The sequence below is a fragment of the Stenella coeruleoalba genome (assembly GCF_951394435.1).
Source record: "Stenella coeruleoalba genome assembly, chromosome: 1".
Taxonomy (NCBI): Eukaryota; Metazoa; Chordata; class Mammalia; order Artiodactyla; family Delphinidae; genus Stenella; species Stenella coeruleoalba.
The window spans coordinates 36,761,590-36,782,193 of NC_137169.1; the positions used below are offsets into that span (position 1 = coordinate 36,761,590).

General features: G+C 53.6%; 3 protein-coding genes across 5 annotated transcripts in view; 1 reads left to right on the forward strand and 2 right to left on the reverse strand.

The window, feature by feature from the left end:
* Positions 1-1,348: 1,348 nt before the first annotated feature.
* Positions 1,349-10,155, reverse strand: HECTD3 (HECT domain E3 ubiquitin protein ligase 3). Its single transcript, XM_079928283.1, has 21 exons — positions 9,665-10,155; positions 9,349-9,509; positions 9,016-9,108; positions 8,801-8,936; positions 8,401-8,516; positions 8,203-8,316; positions 7,976-8,058; positions 7,368-7,533; positions 7,059-7,140; positions 6,241-6,423; positions 6,036-6,088; positions 5,791-5,855; positions 5,528-5,631; positions 5,140-5,259; positions 4,958-5,047; positions 3,748-3,954; positions 3,374-3,503; positions 3,216-3,290; positions 3,007-3,088; positions 2,792-2,863; positions 1,349-2,616 (listed from the first exon to the last, which is right to left on the reverse strand). Exons 1-21 carry the CDS (start codon positions 10,031-10,033, stop codon positions 2,532-2,534), a joined length of 2,586 nt encoding a protein of 861 aa, XP_079784409.1. The 5' UTR covers positions 10,034-10,155; the 3' UTR covers positions 1,349-2,531.
* A 2,233-nt stretch (positions 10,156-12,388) lies between these two features.
* UROD (uroporphyrinogen decarboxylase) lies at positions 12,389-16,096 on the forward strand. Of its 3 annotated transcripts, XM_079914744.1 has the most exons (10): positions 12,389-12,443; positions 13,119-13,231; positions 13,352-13,431; positions 13,508-13,570; positions 13,791-13,988; positions 14,092-14,253; positions 14,973-15,110; positions 15,266-15,366; positions 15,448-15,514; positions 15,867-16,096. In XM_079914744.1, exons 1-10 carry the CDS (start codon positions 12,424-12,426, stop codon positions 16,026-16,028), a joined length of 1,104 nt encoding a protein of 367 aa, XP_079770870.1. In that variant the 5' UTR covers positions 12,389-12,423; the 3' UTR covers positions 16,029-16,096. The 3 variants fall into 3 exon arrangements, with proteins under 3 accessions (XP_079770870.1, XP_079770871.1, XP_079770872.1); XM_079914745.1 differs by lacking the exon at positions 13,508-13,570; XM_079914746.1 differs by lacking the exon at positions 12,389-12,443 and having other exon boundaries at positions 13,123-13,257.
* A 593-nt stretch (positions 16,097-16,689) lies between these two features.
* The window catches only part of ZSWIM5 (zinc finger SWIM-type containing 5), a 260,178-nt gene continuing 256,263 nt past the window's right edge, over positions 16,690-20,604 (reverse strand). The window contains exons 13-14 of the mRNA XM_079903847.1: positions 20,360-20,441; positions 16,690-19,625 (exon numbers count right to left, since the gene is read on the reverse strand). Of these exons, the coding sequence (XP_079759973.1) occupies positions 18,763-19,625; positions 20,360-20,441 (945 nt within the window). The 3' untranslated portion in view covers positions 16,690-18,762. The remainder of the gene's footprint in view (positions 19,626-20,359; positions 20,442-20,604) is intronic.

Here is a 20,604-nt window from a genome sequence, read left to right on the forward strand (position 1 = left end):
CGAAAATTTGTAAACAACCTTAATGTCCATCTGTAGAGGGTTTTAAATGAATAAAAGTTATGAAATTCCTTACAATGTAATACAATGCAGCCAATAAAAATAATGGTTAAAATGAGTATCCGCCTTGTTCCAGGGACCATTATTTCCTGCTTGGATTCCTCCTTGCCTCCAGTTTCTCTCCCTGTCAACTCATTCTTCACGTAGCTGCCAAAGGCAAATCTAATCATGTCACTCCCTTGCTTAACCCTCTCATGGCTGCTCAATGCAAAACCCTCAAAGAGTCTCCAAGGCTGGAGTCTTATTTCTTTCTTCCCTTCACACTCCAGTTAACATGCTTCTCAGCTGGCCTTTGTACCGTTATTCTCCCTAAGGATTTAGCATTTCTCTGAGCCACTTTGGTTAGAATCATCCTGTTCTTTTCATGAAACCTTTCATTTCTCCTTTGGAGCGCTTACGTAAATGTTATTAAATGTTGTTTATGCCATTATCTGTTTAATATATGTCTTTTCCATTAAAGGTTAAATCCCAAGAGGGCCAAAATTATCTGTTGAGCCACCGTTTTATCCATTGCACCTAGTGTGGTGCCTGACACAGCTGTTCCATGCAGTCACTGAATGAATGAATGAATGAATGAATGAATGAAGAGCAAGCTACAAAATAAAAGAGAGACCAAAGACTCATGTGGCCGGTACCAGACAGAAACGGACTACCTCCTGCAGGCGCGTGCTGGCCACGCCCTTCCCTGAAGAGGAGAGAAGGGGGAAGGCGCGCCCACCGGGCGGGACAAGTCGGCGGGAGCTTGGCGGGAAAGCCGAGCTGCGGGGGAGTCGCGGCCTCTGGGGCTCTTGCGCCTCCAGCTCCCTGGGCGGAAAGGGGCTGCCGGAGGAGGGGGCACGTCTCCTGTGGACCACCCAAGGCGCAGCGGTCGGGGAGCCGTAAGGCGAGCGCTGACGGCGAGGCTCATCTGGAGAGTCAGACTCCGAATTACGGGGAGGCAGTCTTCGGGGTGCGCACAGCCCCAGGGGAGGCGCTCAAAACCAAGGCCGAGTTTTCCACCAGGGCAGTGTCAGGGCGCGCCCTAGAGGACGGCGTGGAGAAGCGATGGGAGAGCACGACTTCTCGGGGGTACTCTACACGCACGGATGCTCTTCTAGACTGCACCTTAGCTGTGTGGTACCTGGAGACGGGGTGGGGGGGTGGGTGGCAGTGCCGCTGCCTCCTCTTATGTCACATCCTGATTCGGGTGTCCCTCAGCCATTGCAAGGCTCTGTCCTCTAGGAGGTCATATTCTTCTGCCCACCTGGTTACTGAAGGTGGTGGACTCCCATCCTCTGAATCACCACACCCATCCCGGAAGATGCCTGTCCAGCTTTCTTTCCCCCTTCTGGGCAGAGGACGCCTTATTTTCCTGCTTAGCTCCAGATTTCATCTCTGCCATTGAGAAGCCCCACCACTCCCACGTTGACACACATCTCCTTTGCTCCCAGCAGGACCCTGAAGTCCTGGAACGGTCTTCTTTAACATCCCTCGGGAGCCCAATAAACGCACTCTGAAGGAATGAATTCATCCATTTATTCAACTTTCCCACGTACGAGAGCTTCTTTGATGGAGTGTCGTGGAGGCCCTTAAGGGAGGGAGGGCTGGGGCAGGGACGTGCATAAAGCCTAGGTGGAGGTTTAAAGTCTAGGCTTTATTTTAGAGTTGAGTAAAGAGGAGCTATTGAAGATTTCAGAGAGGACATAACTGGCCTTAGCCTGTGCAAAGTCCTGGGAGTAAGACAGCAGACAGGGAGTCAGGCTGTAGGTGATGCAGAAGTGATGAATACGGGGTGGCAGTGGTAGTATAGATTTAATGTTGAATACATGTATGTTTAATGTTGAATACATGTATGTTTAATGTTGGATACATGTATGTTTAATGTTGAATCTTGGATACATGTATGTTCTGAGCCAGGGATGGTGGTGGCACTTTGTCAGTTGAGACTTAGTTGGAGAAAGAAAGTCAGAACTCACACCTTGGGGTTGGAGGGAGAGGAGGAAAAGACCAATATGTGAGGGAGAGGGTGTTCAGCAGTTTCTTCATCCTTGGTTCAGGTGACCAAGGAGGATGGCCATCATTCCCTATCCATCCCTGGAGCCTTGTTTGGGGAGGAGCCTCCATCCTCCCCTCTCCCCCTGAGTTTTTAGCTTTGAGTCCAGGCTGAAACCAGAGAAGAACAAGGAGAGAAAAAAATGAGGTGGAACCCGAAGCGAAGTCCACAGGGTGGGGAGCTAGAAGGCCCCCTTCAAGTAGCTCAGGCCTGGCAGCTTTTGCTGGGCTTGTGGAAGATTCCTCTCACAGATGCGAAATAATGCTGGGAGCAACCTGAGCACGTGTAGGGCTTGAGGGTCTGCGGGGCTGGGCCACCAGTGTCAACCCACTGCTCCACTCCAACCGCACGCAAGGGCGGAGTGCGCTGGCTTCCTGGGCGAGGCGAGTGGGACCTGCGCAGGAGCAGTCCTGCCGGCCCGCGGCTGCCCCCTGGCGCCGACTCACTCCTCCCAAGGGCTCATGTCGGTGTCGATGGCCACACAGTTGTATGCAGCGTAGCGGAGCTTCTCCTCACACACCTTGGCACTGCAGGGGGCAGGGAGCTGATCAGCGCCAGGCGTAGAGGTCCCTCCTTCACAACCAGGGGCTTTGTGGCTCCAATTTTTGCACCCAGTACCTGAAGCCCTCCTCCACCCTAGGATGCCACCCTTCCCCCGCGCCCCCGCCCCCCACTCCCCAGGCTGGAACCTAGGAAACCCACCTGGCATAGTGCGGTAGGAAGAGGGTGCTGGAGCAGGTGGAAGACTCAGGCAGCGCATCTGTGGTCTCATAGCTGGGGGCGTGGAGGGACCAAAGATCAGAAACAATTGCAGGGGCACAGGGCAGGGGTCTGACACGTGAATATGTTTGTGGGGCAGGGCAGAAGGCCAGCCACAGCCTCTTTCGACTGGACCTCCCCTCCCCATCCGCACTCACCCCAGCTTGTCCGGGTAGATATAGATCCGAGCTGGCAGACGGCTGCGGCCTGTGACAAAGCGCAGGAAGCGGCTCCGGTCCTCTAGATGGAGGAGAAGGAAATCAGTGCCCGTGTGCTGGTGGTGGAAGAAGTTCTTCAGCTTCCGCCCTGTCTCTGTATCCCAGGAGTGGAGTCCGAACCCAGACATTACTCTGCCCTTTCCACTGACCGTTGGTGAAGTTGTTCAGTGCCTCCCAGAAATACTGCACCCGTGTGTCAGATGGCTCGAAGTCCTCAAACCGGGCTGGTGGGGACAAAACCAGATGGAAGTAATTCTTAGGTCCTTAAGCCCCACCCCGGGACTGCGCTGCCCTGCCCCACACTCACTGAGCTTGCGCAGAGCATCCACAGTGACCTCTGGGTCCCCGCACACCTTCTTCTCCAACTCTTGCCACGTTAGCAAGTCCAGCACAGCCTGTGGCACCACCTTCAGCAGACCTGCTTGCATGGCTGACACCTGCGGAGGAGGGAAAGGGCCTGGCTGGGGAAGAGGGCACAACTCCCAGCTCAGTGTGTGGTGGGGACCCTTGGCCTCCACTCATGGAGACAATGTGTCTCTGTACTTCACTTATCAGCAGGGATGTGGGGCAGAGGGATGGTGGGGGCCGGAATTCTTGGGACTGGGTTCTGGTGGCCTATCAGGCTGGGCTCTGGCTATAACGAGCCCAAAGCTCTCTGTTCCACTGGCCTCTGGGTAGTACCTGCTCCTTGCTCTCCTCTAGCCGTGCCTTCTGCACCAGTTGGATGAAACGGGAACGGTCCTCAAATCCCACCACGATGCCTGCACCCCCAGGGATCAGCTCCACCACCTGCTGGTCACTCAGCACAGTGGTGAACGTTAGCTCCTTTCCAAATTTGAACTCAAATGTCTCCTTGTCCATTCCTTCCATCACTTCCAGGAGCTTTACCTGGGGGTTGAAGAGAGGCAGGAAGGTCATCTTTTCATTGTAGAGACAGTCCTTGTTTTTCCTCAAGAAGCTCACAGGGAAGCAGGAGAGGCAGCCAGGCAAGGCAGTCCTCACGCAGGCAATGAGGGCAGTGAGGGGGTTAGTACAAGGGCTGTGAAAGCATCAAGACGATGCCTAACCGGGCTTGGAGATCAGGAAGGTGTCCTGGAGGAAGTGGCAGCTAAGCTGAGACCCAAATGATGGCTGGGAATTGGCTGGGCCACCAGGAAGTCAGGAGAGAGAACATCTTGGAAAAAGGTGGAAAGAGCAAAAGGCCTTAGGAATCTGTCTGGCTGGAGCCTGATCATGAACCAGGTGTCCAGAGATACAGGGGTCATGTAAGGCCTTTCCAGACTCTGCATTTTATCCTAAGCCCAGAGTGGATTTACTGAAGGGTTTAAACAGGGAGAGTGAAATGAATTACTCTGGATGCTGGAGATCAGATGGGTAAGAATGGAGACAGGGACACTGACAATTTTTGCAGTCAGTGGTTGGGTCAGAAATGAAAGTGGCTGAACTAGAGGGAAAGTAGTGAGATGGAGGAAGTGGACAGATTCCAGAGGCAGATGTGACAGAATGTGGGAGGTGAGCGAGAAGGAGGAGTGCAGAAGGACCCTGAAAGGGCTTGGCATGGGGAGGGGTGGGTGGTGGTGCCACTGTGAGACAGGGAGCCCTAGAGGGCAGTAGACTGGGGAGAGGATGAAGAGTGTGTTGATCCCGAGGTGCCTTGTTGGGACAGATGTCCAGCAGGTAAATGCATATATAGCCCCAGGCTTAGGAGAGAGGTTGGGGCTAGAGATAAGGAAGTAGGGGTCACCAGAATAGTGACAGTAGTTGAAGCTACTGGAGTACATGGGATTGGAGAGGGAGCATGTATGTGGTAGGAGAAGGTTCAGGACAGCCCTGGGGAGCAGCAACCTTGGGGGCTGGGCAGAGGAAACACTGGTTCTAGGCCCTAACTCACCAGCACAGAGTCCACAGCTGGGAAATCCTTGCTCCAGCTCACCTCCTCACCAGAGAGCTGTTTCCACACGAAACCAGGCAGAGCCAGGACCTGTGAGACAAATACTACTGTCTTCTCACCCTGAGCTGCCCAGGTTTGGCCGGCCAGGATTAATCTGGTGGGGTGCAGAATAGGCTACTCACCAGGAACTCCTTACCCCGAAGGGCAGCCCCCATCAGCTGTCCGATCCACTCGTACTTGGCAAAGTCTCGGCAGGAGGGGTTGGGCACATACATATCCCGGGCCTCACCCGTGCCATTGCCCTGTCCCCGACACAGAGCTGTCAGCACGGCATGGGATGGACCCTACTTTGTTGCCCCAGATGACTCAGGGACTTCCCTGAACACCTTCCACTGGGGGCCCTGAATGATCCCTCTGAATATACAATGGCTCCTCCTTCCCTGCCTGTCCAGAGGCTGCCCCAGGCAACTCAGTCTCTCCTCTGCCCCCTCTCTAGCTTAGCCCGGTACCTGGGAGGTTCGCAGAGACAGAAGAGCAGAAACTATTTGGGAGATAGGGATGGGAGATTACCTGGTTGGCCGTTCGGACAAAGAAGGGCAGAGGCACAGGGGTGTCCGCCGAGCTAGGGCACAGTTCTTCTGACATGTCTGCCAGGCTATCCCGGAAACCACCTCCTGAAATGACAGATAGACGCCCTCAGCTGGGGCACACAAGAGCCTCAGCCCCCATAATGGGGTAATAAGCAAGTCCCCTATCTGGTTAGCTGGTGATCTCAGAAGCCTCTACCACTCGAAGTAGGGCTGGACCCTTGTTATCATCCCTTAGGGCCTCACCTTGGTCAATGATGCCTTCTGCAATGAATTTACACTCCCACCACTGGTCATAGCGCATGGGCCACCTGTAAATAGGAGTGGGTCTCTGTCACCACACTGGGCCAAGGCTCAGAATGATGCACCTGCCCAGAGTCCACCCAGGAGTAGGGGCTACAGAGGGGTAATGGTGAGAGGACCAGAGGCAGTGCATGGGTATACACGTGTACATGTATACCCTGAGCAGGTCCCTCGCCCCCATGCCATACCTGTAGTCCAGGGGCTTTTCATACTTGTCAGAGGGCTTGAGGCCTTCATAAACCTGGGGGCAGGGGAAAGGGGAGGGAGTTGTGGGAAAGTCTGTGTCAAGACCTGGCCCCACTCTTGCCCAAAGACCTTGCTCAGGTCCCTGTTGGCCCAGCCCCCTAGGCCCCTTACTGACCCTCCCTCAGTCTGACCCCAGGTGGTCCAAACCTGGGTGAAGACAGCATTCTTGCAGGCAGGGTCCTTTAAGGGGCAGGCGCGGTGTTCCATGGCGAGGCGCCGGTTGATGTATAGGCGTGGCATGAAGCTGGGCTTGCTGCTCTCTGAGTCACGCAGGCACTGGGCCACCAGGCCTGGCCGCTGGCGTGACAGCAGCAGGAACTGCTTCACTTGCTGGGGAGGAGAGGTGGCCAGACCAGGACCAGCAGGCAGTCAGCCTCTGTCCAGGCCCTGGAACCTTTCTCTATTCCTGGACCTAATCCCATGGTTCCAGTTCAAGCCTAGTCCATCCCTGGTCCTTGCCTCCAGTCTCTCCCTTAGTCCGGCCACCAGGGAGAGCTTTCTAAAACAAAAAATCCAACTTTGTCATTTCCTTACATAAAACCTTTCCAGTGGCTCCACTGACCAGGAACAAAGTCTGGCCCCAGGGCCGTCTGCTACCAGGGCCTGCTTCCTATCCACCTTCTCCCAACCTCATCCCCATGTCATACTCACATCTACGGGCAGGCTTCTCTCATGTCATTTTGAGCTGCTGGTAACTCCCAGTGTCCACCTTTTATGCCACCTGCCCTGTCCATGCTGTTATCTCTCCTCCCCGAGCTCTGTATGTTTCACATGCTCTCTGGGGAACAGCACCCCAAACACGAAATTTTCACTATTTGTGTCTGGCTTTCTTCCTATGTTCCCAGAGCCCAGCAAAAGCCCAGGCCTAGAGTAGGTCTAAGAACTCTCTGATGAAGAGTGAACAACTGCCTGAGCAGAAAGGGGGTGCCCAATGCCAAGACCAGCACTGCATGTGTCAGGCTCACCTTAATCTCACTGAAGGTGCCCAGCGTGTGGTCCCAGGCAGGTACCAGGTGGTGCAGGACGCTGTCTAGGATCTTTATGAATCTGGTGTGGGTGAGTAAAGATAACTGCAGCTGAAGAGTTTGGTATGGATGCGAAACCCCCTCACTCCCCAACTCACAGGGACAGGAGAAGGCAAGGCCCAGGGACTGCTCTGCCTCTTGAAGTGGAACAGCTTACAGTATAAGACCTTGGGGGCCTCTTCCACACAGACATACAAGGCTCAGGACGGGGGACAAGGAAGGGCCTGACTGGCCCAGGGCCACAGCCACCTCTGCAGGAGAACAGCTCTGCGGTATAGCACTTCCGGATCAGTGCCTTCCAGGCGTGGATATCGCACCAGACTGGTGGGCTGGAACAGGTCTGCATTCAGCCCTAGTTCCCGCTGTCTAGAAGACTTGATCTTGACCCCTCGAAGACGAACGTCAATCCCATCATCTGGAGGAAGGAGTTAGAGTGAGATCACTTACTGCACCTGCTGCCTTTTTGGCCCTCAGACCTGAGGAAGACTCCTTAATGCTCAGCCTTTTGTTACCCCTAGCCCCTAGAAACTTGGGACCTTTGGGATCCCCTCCTATAACCTGATTCTGATTATTATATTCTTTGCTAGTTCCTGTGTCCACCACTATAGTTTGGGGATGCCTGAGGGTCCCAACTCCGTTCCTCTTCCAGGTGAGCCCAAGCACTTCTATGGCTTTAAGGCAGCCCTCTTACCCAGCACCTTCCACCCGGCTTGGGCCCCAAAGCTTCAGATCCTAGTTAGTTCAGCTATCACCTTTACCTCAACTCCAAGCCCACTGCTTTCTCTCCACACTCACTGCCAGCTAACCCCCATCTACACACTGGGCTCCCTTTCCCTCCTTAGGGCCTTAAGCCCCACCTCGGCACTCGACGATGCGGATCTCGATGACTGGGAGGTGGACGGTCATGTCCTCCAGGACACAGACATCCCCGATCAGGGTCCTGAGAGGATGAACGTGAGGCACTTTGGAGACCCCTTGGCTTCAGGGATTGCTGGGGGTCTCGCTTGAACTTTTGCTTCCAACGTGGGCCAGATCCTACTACTTGGATCATGTCCCACCTCCCACCCCAGGCCAGTTCACTCACTCGTCAATGCTCACATCACTCAGCTTCTTCAGGTTGTCCCCTTCACCCCCATAGATCACCACCCGCTTAGGCATAAAGTTGTCATCTGTGGTATCCACCGTGAGTAGTAGCTTCCTGTGGGTTAAGAGGGTGCACATGGGTCTTTTACACTCACAGGCATGTGGCTCACCCACCCTGTCCTACTCAGAGCCCACTCACTTCACAATGGTGCCCTTTTTCATGGTAAGCCGTACCCAGTGCTGGCACTGGGACCCATCGCTCTCCCAGTAGGTGTCCGCATTGCTGTCTGTCAGGCAGGACACATTGAACTCCTCCTGGGGAGGGGCAGAGAGGTGGAATCAGTGTTTACCCCCACTCCCTGCACTGGGGGTGTGCTTTAGGCCAGGGAGCACGAGAGAAAGTACAGTGGAGCTGGATTAGAAGCACATCTGGTATGGGTGGAGGTGTCTAGGGGTTCCTACATGACTTCCAAGATGGGGGGTTGGACTGAGTATGGCCTGTGGGGATTCAGATTTGGCCCTGGCCTAGAGGTGAGAGTTCTGGATCTAGCAAGATGTGACTACATCTTGCTTGGGGCGGGAGGAGTCCCAGCACCCACCGTGTAGGAGGAAACGTCTATGCTCTCCACATACTGCTTCACGCTACCCAGGTTCTCATCCTCCTTGCCCAGGTGGTCGTACAAGAAGTGGATCAGGTCCTCGTCGCACTCGTAGGTCCACGTCGGGGGCACATAGCTAAGCAACCCCAAGTCCCTAATTAGGTCGGGCCCAGACCTGGAGCTCCTTCCTCCCCATCCCATCCCAGCTCACTCACAGTAGCCTTTGTACAGCTTCTGTGTATGCCTCGGCCGGCTGAGGCCTTGATCCCAGGCGATGCGAGTATGTCAGGTCCACCACCTGTTCCCATCTGTGCGCACAGAATAGGGGACGGGATGTGGAGACATCAGCGAGCAGCAGGAGACCCTGGCGCCTTCTCCAGAGCTCTAGCTCCTCTAAACTGCGCCTCCAGAAGCCCCACCCCAGCTCCCTTCAGGCCCCGCCCCTTTCTGCTGTAAACCCTGCCTCCGCTCCAGATCCCACCACCCGGACTTTGCTACACTAGGGCACAGCAGTATGACAGCAAGTCCTGCCCCTCCCAGTGCAGGACCTGAGCACCGGGCGGTAGTCCACTCCAAAGAGCTGCTGCTGCCGTTGGAGGTGGTCTGGAGTGTCGATGGGTACGAGCCGGGCCCCGCCTTCCGCCGGGCGGCACACCAGCAGCCAGCCTTCGTCCAGCCCGCAGTCGCCCAGGTGTTCCGCCAGCTGCTCCTGCCGGGACGCGACAGACAGGGACAGCCGTCAGGGAACTGCCGGCGGCAAGCCCAGCCCAGCCCAAGGCAAAGGGCACTGAACGCTATGTCAGCTCAATATGGGGGAGGGGAGGGGACCAGCCAAGGGCTTCCCTGGTCCCGGGTCTTTTGCACCTTGGTCAGCTTCACCCAGAGCCCGTGGCCGTTGCACAGCTCCTCGCCCGTGGTGCGCACGCAGGCGCCGCGCCGGAGCTCGATGCTGTCGCGGGCGGCGCGGAGGGGCCCGGAGCCGGTACAGGTGGCCGGGCCCGTGGCTCCCACACGCAGCCCCGGGCCCTCCGCCTCCCACACTGGCAACAGCACGCGCGACGGTCCCGCCGGGTCCTTGTAAAGCTTGTAGAGCACCTCGCGCGGCACGAAAGCTAGCGCCGCCGGCAACGGCCGTCCAGCGCGGAGGCTCTTCGCTGCCTCCGCCAGGAAGCGCACGCGGCCCAGCAGCTGCCGCGGGGACTCTAGCGCCGCGCCCGGGCCCGGGCCCGCCATAGCTTAGTGGCCCAGAGAAGCCCAGGGGCGATCCGGCCCCAGGAGCTTCTGCCGGGAAGGCTGACTAAGCTTCCCATCACCTTCAGCCCCGCCTTCGGCCAGCCTTCGCCGTAAGTTCTGGACTAAACTCCCCTCACGTTCCCGCCGTATTGTCCTGTGTACTCGAATACTTAATCCTGTTATCAGTTTCTGTGCCTCCCGCTCAGCCAACCAGACCCAAGTTCAGTAGTAGTTTCTACCTGATCAATCTACCCACTCCAAACCCCATTACATCTACCATTTAATCCCCACTGCTACTACCCCATTCAAGCCACCATCCATCCTATCTGGCCCGGAAAGTTGCAACAGCTATTTCTGTTTTGCCTCCGTGCCCCCAGTGAGTCACACTACAACCAGAAGAATCTTTAAAAATCTGTTAGATATCCTCTCAGGCTCCCCATCCTAGGGGCAGTGTGACTAAAACGTTTCGGAAAATAACCCCCTCCCCAGCTCGGCTGCTGACAGGAGTCTTGAGTCATTTAGGCTTGATCCTGGTGGTTACTCCTAATCCCAGGACACTGGTGATCATTATCCAGTTTCTCCCAGTAATTCTGAACCAAACGAGAGGAAAGGCCGATGTGGTTAGGGAGGAGGCAAAAAAACATGGACAGAAGCTGCTGGTGAAGTATAATCATGGAGGAAAAGGCAACTTGGTCCCGCCCCGTTTCTTTTAAAAGTTTACTGAGATATAACTCACATCTTATAATTCACCTATTTAAAGTGTACGACTCACTGGTTTTTGATATATTACATTAATTTAAAAAAATAGTGGAAAATATATATAACAAAATTTGCAATCTTAACCGTTTTTTAAATGTATAATTATCTATTTCCAATACTTTTCATCACCCCAAACAAGAAACTCTGTACCATTTAAGCAATGACTCCTCATTGCCCCCACTCCCCAGTCCCTGGTAAACTCTACTCTACTTTCTGCCTCTGAATTTGCCTATTATAGATATTTCATATAAGTGGAACCACACAGTATTTGTCCTTTTGTGTCTGTCTTATTTAACTTAGCATGTTACAACGATGTTGTAGCATGTATCACAATAATTTATTTTTATGGCTGAGTAATATTCCATTGTGTATACACACACACACACACACACACACACTACATTTTGTTTATCTGTTCGTTGATGGACACTTGGGTGGAAAGTTTGTTTTGATATAGTTTTCAAATAATTGAAGTTATCAAGAAAGAAAGAAATGATCCCATGTAATTATGACAGTTTTCCATTTATTTCTCCTTAATAAGTTGGGAACACAGTGCCTCTCTTCCCTTCTCTCCAAGCTATTTGTATGCTATTACACTACTACAGGATAAAGTGAACAAATGCGCTTAACAAAGGCCTGCATGACCTGGACTCTGTAGACAGCTCCAGCATCTTTAATTCCACCAGCTTGATCTTGTTTCCCATTAAGCCATTTGCTCTTTTTCGTCTGCTCTTTACACATGCCGTTCCCTCTGCTTGGAATACCCCACTGCTTTCCCCAGTTAAATGGAGCCCTTGCTACTTGCTTCTAGCTCTTTCCCTTTAAGGCATTTACTATTGAGGGCTTCCCTGGTGGCGCAGTGGTTGAGAGTTGCCTGCCGCTGCAGGGGACATGGGTTCGTGCCCTGGTCTGGGAAGATCCCACATGCCGCGGAGCGGCTGGGCCCGTGAGCCAGGGACGCTGAGTCTGCGCGTCCGGAGCCTGTGCTCCGCAACGGGAGAGGCCGCAACAGTGAGAGGCCCGCGTACCGCAAAAAACAAAACAAAACAAAACAAAAAACATTTACTATTGTGATTGCTGACTTCTCTGTATCCGCATGTCTGTAGCTCCTTAAAGGAAGGAAATGTCTTGTTCTCCACTGTAATCGCTGCACCTATTGTAGTGCCCGCCTCTTTCTAGGTAATATAAATATTTAATTATTTCAGTTCCCTGTACAACTTGGTTCCATAATTCACCATATGCCTGGTTGGGCCAGGCATAAAATTGTTAAAATCGTGAAGAGTGGGAGTGAAAGTGAGACCTGGGACGAGTCTTCCGCGTTTCCCAGGCCGTCAGAGGAGAGCAAATTTCTCACCCACGTGAAGTATAGTTACAGCGAAGTTCTTTTGTGGGGGGAGGGGGAGGGAGGTGTTTGTTGTTGCGTCGCTACAGAGGACTTTACGGTGAAGAGACCTGGGGGTCCTACGGGCAGCAGCCGGGGCAGCCCGGGAGCCGTTTCTGGAGTCTGATCATGTGACTTTCAACATGGCGACAGCCTTGGCTCATTCCAGGAAGGGGCGGAGCCTGGGCAGGGGGCAGGCTCAGAATTAGGCTACAGCTGGGGCTGTGCTCGCGTTTACTGACAACTTATCATGGAGGCGAACGAGTGTGGGTGAGTTCTCTGTGCCACCACGCAGTGTGGCCATACGGGCTTCTGACCTGAGTCTTTGAGCTCAGGAATCTGTCCCTATACCCCTCTTCCCCAGCCCCGGAGAACCCAAGTCTCTGGAATCCCAAATCCTCCAACCATGGATTCCTGAGATGTTCATCCCAGGGACCGCCTAGCTGGACTGCGTACCCCAGACCTTTATTTAGGAGATGCCCTCTGGACTTCCTAATCCTCAACTAAGATCCCTTTTTCGGACTGTCATCTCTGATCCCCTCATGACCATCCCCCAGCCTGGAGATCTTCCAGCCCCCAAACCAGCCCACTGGTACCCTTGTTCCTGAGATTTTTTGGTCCAAAGACCCCCCAAACTCTCCTAACTGGACTTTCGTTTCCCCCGCCCCCCACCCCCCCGCACACACACTCTCTCCCAGTCCCTCCAGTGGCTTTGAGCCTGGGGAAGCTGCAACTATGTGTAGGGTAGAGGCCCCGGCACCGGCCCTTCTAGTCCTGTACACCACCTGATAGAGGGGAGGTGGAATCGGCGGGGAGTCATAGCTTGGTAGCTGGCCTGGAGAAGATAGATAGCTGTGCTGGACTGTATCCGCCTTTAGAACCCGAGCCCTGCCCAACCCCCAGCCTGGTTTACTGACACCTACCCTACCCGCTCCTGATCTCCAGACCTCAGGGTTTTCCGGAGCTGAAGAATGACACCTTCCTGCGAGCAGCCTGGGGAGAAGAAACAGACTACACTCCTGTTTGGTGCATGCGGCAGGCAGGCCGCTACTTACCAGGTCAGGGTCAGGGCCTCGGAGTCTAGGTAAAACTCTGGAGGGTGAAAAGTTTTTGAGGGGCAGAGGAGGGCTCTGGAGGTTCCTCAAGGCTGAGCCCTGCTTTCCCTTTTTTGTCTGCAGAGTTTAGGGAAACTCGGGCTGCCCAGGACTTTTTCAGCACCTGTCGCTCCCCAGAGACCTGCTGTGAACTTACTCTGCAGGTGAGGGGTCCACAAAAGAGGGAGAGATTTATGCTGTCAGCTCGCCACCTAGCAATCTGTCTTCTGTTCCCTATAGCCACTGCGTCGCTTCCCTCTGGATGCTGCCATCATCTTCTCCGACATCCTTGTTGTACCCCAGGTACCTGCTCAAATCTGATTCTTGAATGGGTAACAAAGGGAAAAGACAGTCAAGGCTCAAGATAAGCACTTATCCTTATGGGACAGAGGGGAAAACAGGCTGGAAGAGACGGAGTTTGGCTGAGTTTTATTCTCCTTTTCCTCCTTCTTGGCATGGGTTGAACAGATCTCCTCCTCCTGGAGTTACAGTTTGGGAACCTAGACATTTTCTCCCCCACCAGGCACTGGGCATGGAGGTGACCATGGTGCCTGGCAAAGGGCCCAGCTTCCCAGAGCCATTAAGAGAAGAGCGGGATTTACAGCGCCTCCGGGATCCAACAACAGTGGCCTCTGAGCTGGGCTATGTGTTCCAGGCCATCACTCTCACTCGACAACGTCTGGCTGGGCGTGTGCCACTGATTGGCTTTGCTGGTGCCCCGGTAATATGGAACAGGACAGGGACTTGGGCTTGGAGAAATTACTCTGGCAGGTATGGGTGCAGACAAGGGAAGGAAGTGTCTATCTGGCTTCTGCCTTTTGCAGTGGACTCTCATGACATACATGGTTGAGGGTGGCGGCTCAAGCACCATGGCTCAGGCCAAACGCTGGCTTTACCAGAGACCGCAGGCCAGTCACCAGCTGCTTCGCATCCTCACTGATGCTCTCGTCCCATATCTGGTGGGACAAGTGGCTGCTGGTGCCCAGGTAAGTCCTGAGGGAGAGACAAATAGGCTGGGGTTTTGTCTTTATTTATTTTTGGCTGCGTTGGGTTTTCGTTGCTGCGCGCGGCTTTCTCTAGTTGTGGCGAGTGGGGGCTACTCTTTGTTGCGGTGCCTGGCCTTCTCATTGTGGTGGCTTCTTTTGTTGCAGAGCACGGGCTCTAGGCACGTGGGCTTCAGTAGTTGTGGCACGCAGGCTCAGTAGTTGCAGCTCGCGGGCTCTAGAGCACAGGCTCAGTAGTTGTGGTGCACGGGCTTAGTTGCTCCGCGGCATGTGGGATCTTCCCAGACCAGGGCTCGAACCTGTGTTTCCTGTATTGGCAGGCGGATTCTTAACCACTGCACCACCAGGGAAGCCCTCGGGTTTAGTCTTTCAGGACCAGAAACAATACAGTTCCTTATACCTGTGAGGGTAGGTGTCTCAATACCAGGCACAAAAGAAGCTTGGCATGAAATGATCTGGCTGGAGCAGCTAAGCCCAGACACTGGCAGGGGGGCTTAATGCTCTGTGTATTCAAAGACCAAACCTAGCACTGGGATCTGGAGAAGGCAGTTCCTTTTTGACTGGAACTGGGCTTATAGGCTTAGGTAGTCTCAGGGGTTGAAGTCACTTGGGGAAAACTGAAGGAAAACTGAGGCACATTCTGTATGTGGGGCCCGAGATACTTCCTCTTTGTGTGTTATGCATTTCTTTTCTAACTGTAGGCATTGCAGCTCTTTGAGTCCCATGCAGGGCATCTTGGCCCACAACTCTTCAGTAAGTTTGCACTGCCTTACATCCGTGATGTGGCCAAGCGAGTGAAAGCCGGGCTGCAGGAGGCAGGCCTGGCACCAGTGCCCATGGTAAGGATGGGGATCAGATGAGTGAAGGTGGGCCTGTGGAACTATCAGGTTAAGTCCTGCATGGACCGAAGTGACCACTGGAGGGCAGAAGCACAGCTGAGCTACATTAGGAGGCATAGCAAAGCCCTCAGCCTGAGATTTGCCCTTTCCCGCAGATCATCTTTGCTAAGGACGGACATTTTGCCCTGGAGGAGCTGGCCCAGGCTGGCTACGAGGTGGTTGGGCTTGACTGGACAGTGGCCCCAGAGAAAGCCCGGTGAGTGATGGAAGGTGCGGTGGAGGGGATGCAACTGCCATATGTGCAGTCACCAGAACAGGGCACTGACTCTACTTCCAGGGACTGCGTGGGAAAGACGGTGACCCTGCAGGGCAACCTGGACCCCTGTGCCTTGTATGCATCTGAGGTAACAGCCAGGTCCCTGTGTGTGTCTGTGTGTGTTTCTGTGCACTCCCATGGTTCTGGATATGGTGGTGTTTATTACTATGTGTGTGCTTCTATTATCTGTTTATCCCTCCCCTCTACTCCACTCATACCATGTGAACTCTAGGAAGGCAGGAGTTCCTTCTCATTGATTTTGTTCATTTGTGTTTTCTTAGCGCCTGGCCCATACTAGGCACCCGATAAAGTTTTTTGAATGACTGTATGAGTAACACTGAGTAGAAGCATGCCTACATGTATGTGTGTCACTGTTATGTATAGGGAGGACAGAGGTGTGCTGGCCCCCCCTGTAGCCAGTGCCCTGTTGGTCCCCCCAGGAAGAGATTGGGCAGTTGGTGCAGCAGATGCTGAATGACTTTGGGCCGCGGCGCTACATTGCCAACCTGGGCCACGGACTTTACCCTGACATGGACCCAGAACATGTGGGAGCCTTTGTGGATGCCGTGCACAAACACTCACGCCTGCTTCGACAGAACTGAGCGTAATCCTTTTATCTGAAGTACCACTAACACAGATGATTGCTTCCAGGAGAATAAAAGTTCCAGAGCTGGAGTCTTGCGTGTGGTTTTGTTTGTGAAAGATCTGTGCTTTTATCCTCAGTTACTTCTTAGCCTCTTCCTTCCCTGGGCCTCTTTCTGCATCCTCTCCCACAAGTCATGGGACCTCGGGTATCAGTGAATATGTATGTAGGACTTAACGTCAGGACCTTTACCACCATTTTGCTCTCAGATCTCCAAGCCCCAGAGCTACATGGGTCTGTGCAGATCTTCCTAGGAGATAGAGCTGTGACATTTGCAGGGAAATGGGGTCCCTATAGCATATGAGGCCAAACTGACAGGGCTTTGCGTCTGGGGAGGGAAGGGTGTATAGACCAGAGTGGGACACAGGGCCAGTTGCCCTGCATTCTTTTCTGTGCATACCCTCTAATTTTCTCAGTATCTTGCTCTTTCCGCTTTTCGTGGTGGTACCTACTTCCTGGGATCAGGCTCTGACAGGCCTGTGAGCTCTGGAGAGGGGTGTGGTGCAGTAGGAAATTCTTCATTTGTCATTCCACATCTTAGACCATTAGGAACCCACTGTGCTATATAGCCTAACCAGCTCCCTGTCCCAGCCAGGTGATGGAGAAGAGAAGAAGGGCCCCATTTATTGAAAGAACACAATTTCTGATTTTAGAAAAATGATCTTTTCTGTGATCCAGGATTTATTCATAGAAAAGCACTGTGAGTTCACACACTTGCTAAAAAACGGCAATTGTGATACAGAAATGGGAGTGGCGTTGTCTTTTTTTTTTTTTTTAAACCAACCTATTGGGCTGAGAGGTTGTTGGGCCCGTAGCTGGACGGTGAGACTTTGGTAGCCACAAACAGCAAATGCAACTTACTGGTTAGTGTGGAGAAAAAAAAAAGTGACACAAACAGTTTGTCAAAGACAGGAAAGTAAAGCAGACAAAGAGGTCCTTGGTTCACACTCTAACTATACCACCCCTTCCCTGTCACACCCCACCCCCTACTGGGGAACTAAAACATGGAACAGTAACCACCAAGACACTGGTATCTAAATGACTCTTCCGAATGCCTGTGCTACCTCCTATTACACTTCCAGGCTGAGCAGAGGGGTCAGGAAGGTAGCAGGAACATGATACGCTGTGGAGGTCAGCCAGGGCTAAGACAGGGGTTGCCCACTAGAGCTAGAAACTAGTCAGAAAGGAAAAGGCGAAATGCATTCCAGCCGCAGCCTCCAAACCAATGACCAATGGGACTGTGACAGAAGCAGGCAGAGGAAGCTTGAGGTAGAAAGGCAGGGGAAGAAAGCAAGTACAGGGTAAGAAGAGAAATGTGGCACTGAAGGAGCCACTCAGGGCAGAGGGAGACTAGTGCTTAGAAGCTTGTTTGGTGAGACAATGGTGAATAAAGGAGGCCCAGAGATGAGGAACATGTTTAGCTGGTGAGAGAATAAGAGAAATGGGGATGAGAGATCTGGCAAAAAGAGAAGGGACACATTCAGGCAGATCCTCAAACATGAATTCACAGACAAACCTACATGTGGAAATATACACAGTTACACACAGACACGGACATGTTTATACACATGCACTTACGTGTGCCCAGATACACAAACACTACACATGCATTGACAAACATCAACACACACACAGATATGTATTTTTATATGTTCACAAATGTGTATACCCTCACACAGAAACCCACCATCCAGTACACAGACATGTCTTTACACAGACACAGACCTGACACAGATACACATAAATATACATGTGCACATGCAGGCATGCACAGATATATCTATGCGCACAGATGCACGTACGTAGCCATCCAGATCCACACACATACAAGTGTAATTAGAGATGAAACCAGATGTTGTCTAACACAAAGGTGACCAGAGAAGATGAACATTATAAGCCCAGTGGCCTCCCAGACCTTCACCTTTTCCCTGCCCTTGTTTCTCAGGAGCTCGGCAGGCTCCCAGAGAGAGAGGCTGTGTGAGGCAGGAGCAAGAGCTTCTGTGTCCCCATGGCTTCGTGAGGTGAAAGTCTAAGTCAAGACCGGGCCCTGCCCCTCACCCATCACCGGGCTGTCAATGCCCATCTGCAGGCCGGGGTTTCTGCATAGACTAGACTTGGGGTTTACTCTAATGGCCATTTTTCTCTCTGCCACCCCCACTCTTCCACTGCCAATAGCATATCCTCTGCAAGGGAAACCTGAGAAACGGTTGTGAATCTCCTCAGAAAACAAGCCTATCTTCCCACCCACAGCTACCCATCAGATTAGAACCAGAATTATAAATAGTTACAATTTTACAATGTAACTGGCAACACATATACTATAGTATTTACAGTACCATAAATGCTTCTGTTTCTCTGGTTAAGCAATCCCTGAGACGGAACAGTGTTCTGTGTTTGCCAAGGAGAGAGGGCCAATGCCCAGGACACGCAGGATAGCGGGGCGTGAGGTGGCATGTGTGGGGTTTCTGATCGGTCTGCAGGGCCCAGCTCCTCCAGGAACAGTGGGCTGTTGTGAGAACCTTGACAAGGCATGTTGGCTAGAGCTGGACTCTCCCCATGCTTAGCCCTGTGGTCCTCTGGCTTCAGCCACAGGTGCTCAGAGTCCTCTCAGGGTGGACAAATGTTTGTGTCCTTGGCCTGACCAGATGATACCTGGGAGTGCAGGATGCCCCAGCAGCGAGCTATCTGCTCTCTCAGCCAAAGCGCTCTCGCACCAGCAGCATCAGCTTCTTCTTGCCTTTGTAGATTTGTTTCAGGTTGTCGATGAACTGGGCAAACTGCAGGTGGCCATCCTGCGGCAGCAGGAAGGTCTCCCGGGCCTTGCTCAGAAACTCAATGAACTCTCCGTAGTGGCGAGGGCTGATGTGTGTCAGGCGCGAGTGTGTGGTGTTGATATAGGCATTGATGGTGGCATCCAGCAGCTGGCGCAGGGGAGCTTTGTCGGTGGACATAAGCTTTCCCGAGCTGCGGCGGCCTGGGATGCCGGCCAGGCCAGGTGCAGTGACCGTGCAGCGCCGTAGGATGTCTGAAAGCACTGTGGCACAGTGCACACTCTTCACCACCAGGGGAATCAGGGCCGCCAGCTCATTCTTGCCCAGGGAGTGGCTGAGGGCGCACGCCCAGAGCACATCGTTGATGGCCGGGTGGGTGTCCTGGTTGTAGGCCAGGTTGAGATGGCTCATGGCCAGTGAGGCCAGCTTGAAGGCACGTAGCGGGTAGCCACGGAGCTCCATGTAGCGGGCGATGGTGAACAGCTGTGAGTGAGTCATGCCGCCAGCAGCAGCATCAATGGCAATCTGGTAGGCTGCTTCAAAGGCGATGTGGTCCTTCTCACAGAGCGTAAGGGCCGACAGGGCGCAGCTCTGTGGATCCTTCATAGCACACTGCAGGGCCAGCGTGCGAGCACAGCTAGCCAGCTCCTCCCGCTGTGGATAGTCAAGACTGAGGCGCAGGATAGTGGTGTGGGATACGGCTGTGGCAGCCACAATGCTGGTCGCCTCGGTGGGGGTGAAGAGTGTGTACCAGCTCTGCAGGATGCTCACCAGGGCCTGCACACCTGTCAGGGAGAGCCTGAGCTCAGCCGTGGCCATCCGGGACCTGATCCAGGTCTGCCCAGACTACCGTTTGGGGTCAGAACTTGGCCTGCAGAGACGAGTTCTCCCTCCTTCTCAGCAGCCTCGAGATGATCTGAGGCAGCCAAGGCAAGGGGAACAACCCAGACGCCCAGACCCTGTTTGGGGTCTCTTCCCATCCCTTCCTTCCCCAGGTGAGAGTGTTGAAGGTTTCTGCAGGTGCTCTAAGCCCCTCACAAGGATGGAGCAACAGAGCCTGTGGTTTGCCTGCCCCAAGGCAGGAGTCGCAGATCTGCCTGGGGGTTCTAGCTGAAGTGGGGCCTCTCAGGGTAGAGTCTTGTGCTGGGGCTTTGGGCTCTAGATGGGGTCCCGAGCCTCCAAGTTGTTTGGGGTTTCTCAGAATCATGGACAGGGACTGGGACCAAACCACTGGGCCAACTACCTCCCAAGGCTACACTTGAGTACTTGTGGCTGAAAATTCACTCTCTCAGAATGTCTCTGATGAGAGGGTCAAAGTGCTGCTGACAGCAGGGTATGGTCCAAGCAGTGAGGGCAGAGTTTGGTCAGGCTGAACAGAGGCCATCTTCTCCTACCAGCAGCCTCATCCTTTCCTAGCCATCAGTAATAGGAATATGAGAGCTCTAAATTCGTCGTCCTGTCCCAAGAGTAGGGCCTAGGAATCCTTTCCCCTGGGGGTACAGGGAGCTGGGAGACTCACCCACTTCTGTAGCACATGTCACCAACCACCGCACCATCTCCCGGCGCCTCCAGTTAAGGGTTGATAAGGTCATCCTCATCACCTGGGCAAAAAAGCAGCCTTCCCAGTTGGCTAAGCATAATTGCTATAACCTCCCCCTCCCCACTCCCCCTTGCCATTCATTTATGCAACAAGTATTTATTGGTGCCTTAAACAGCCATCTTTCCCCTGATAACTACAGATGGGTTTGTTTAATTTCTGCCCCA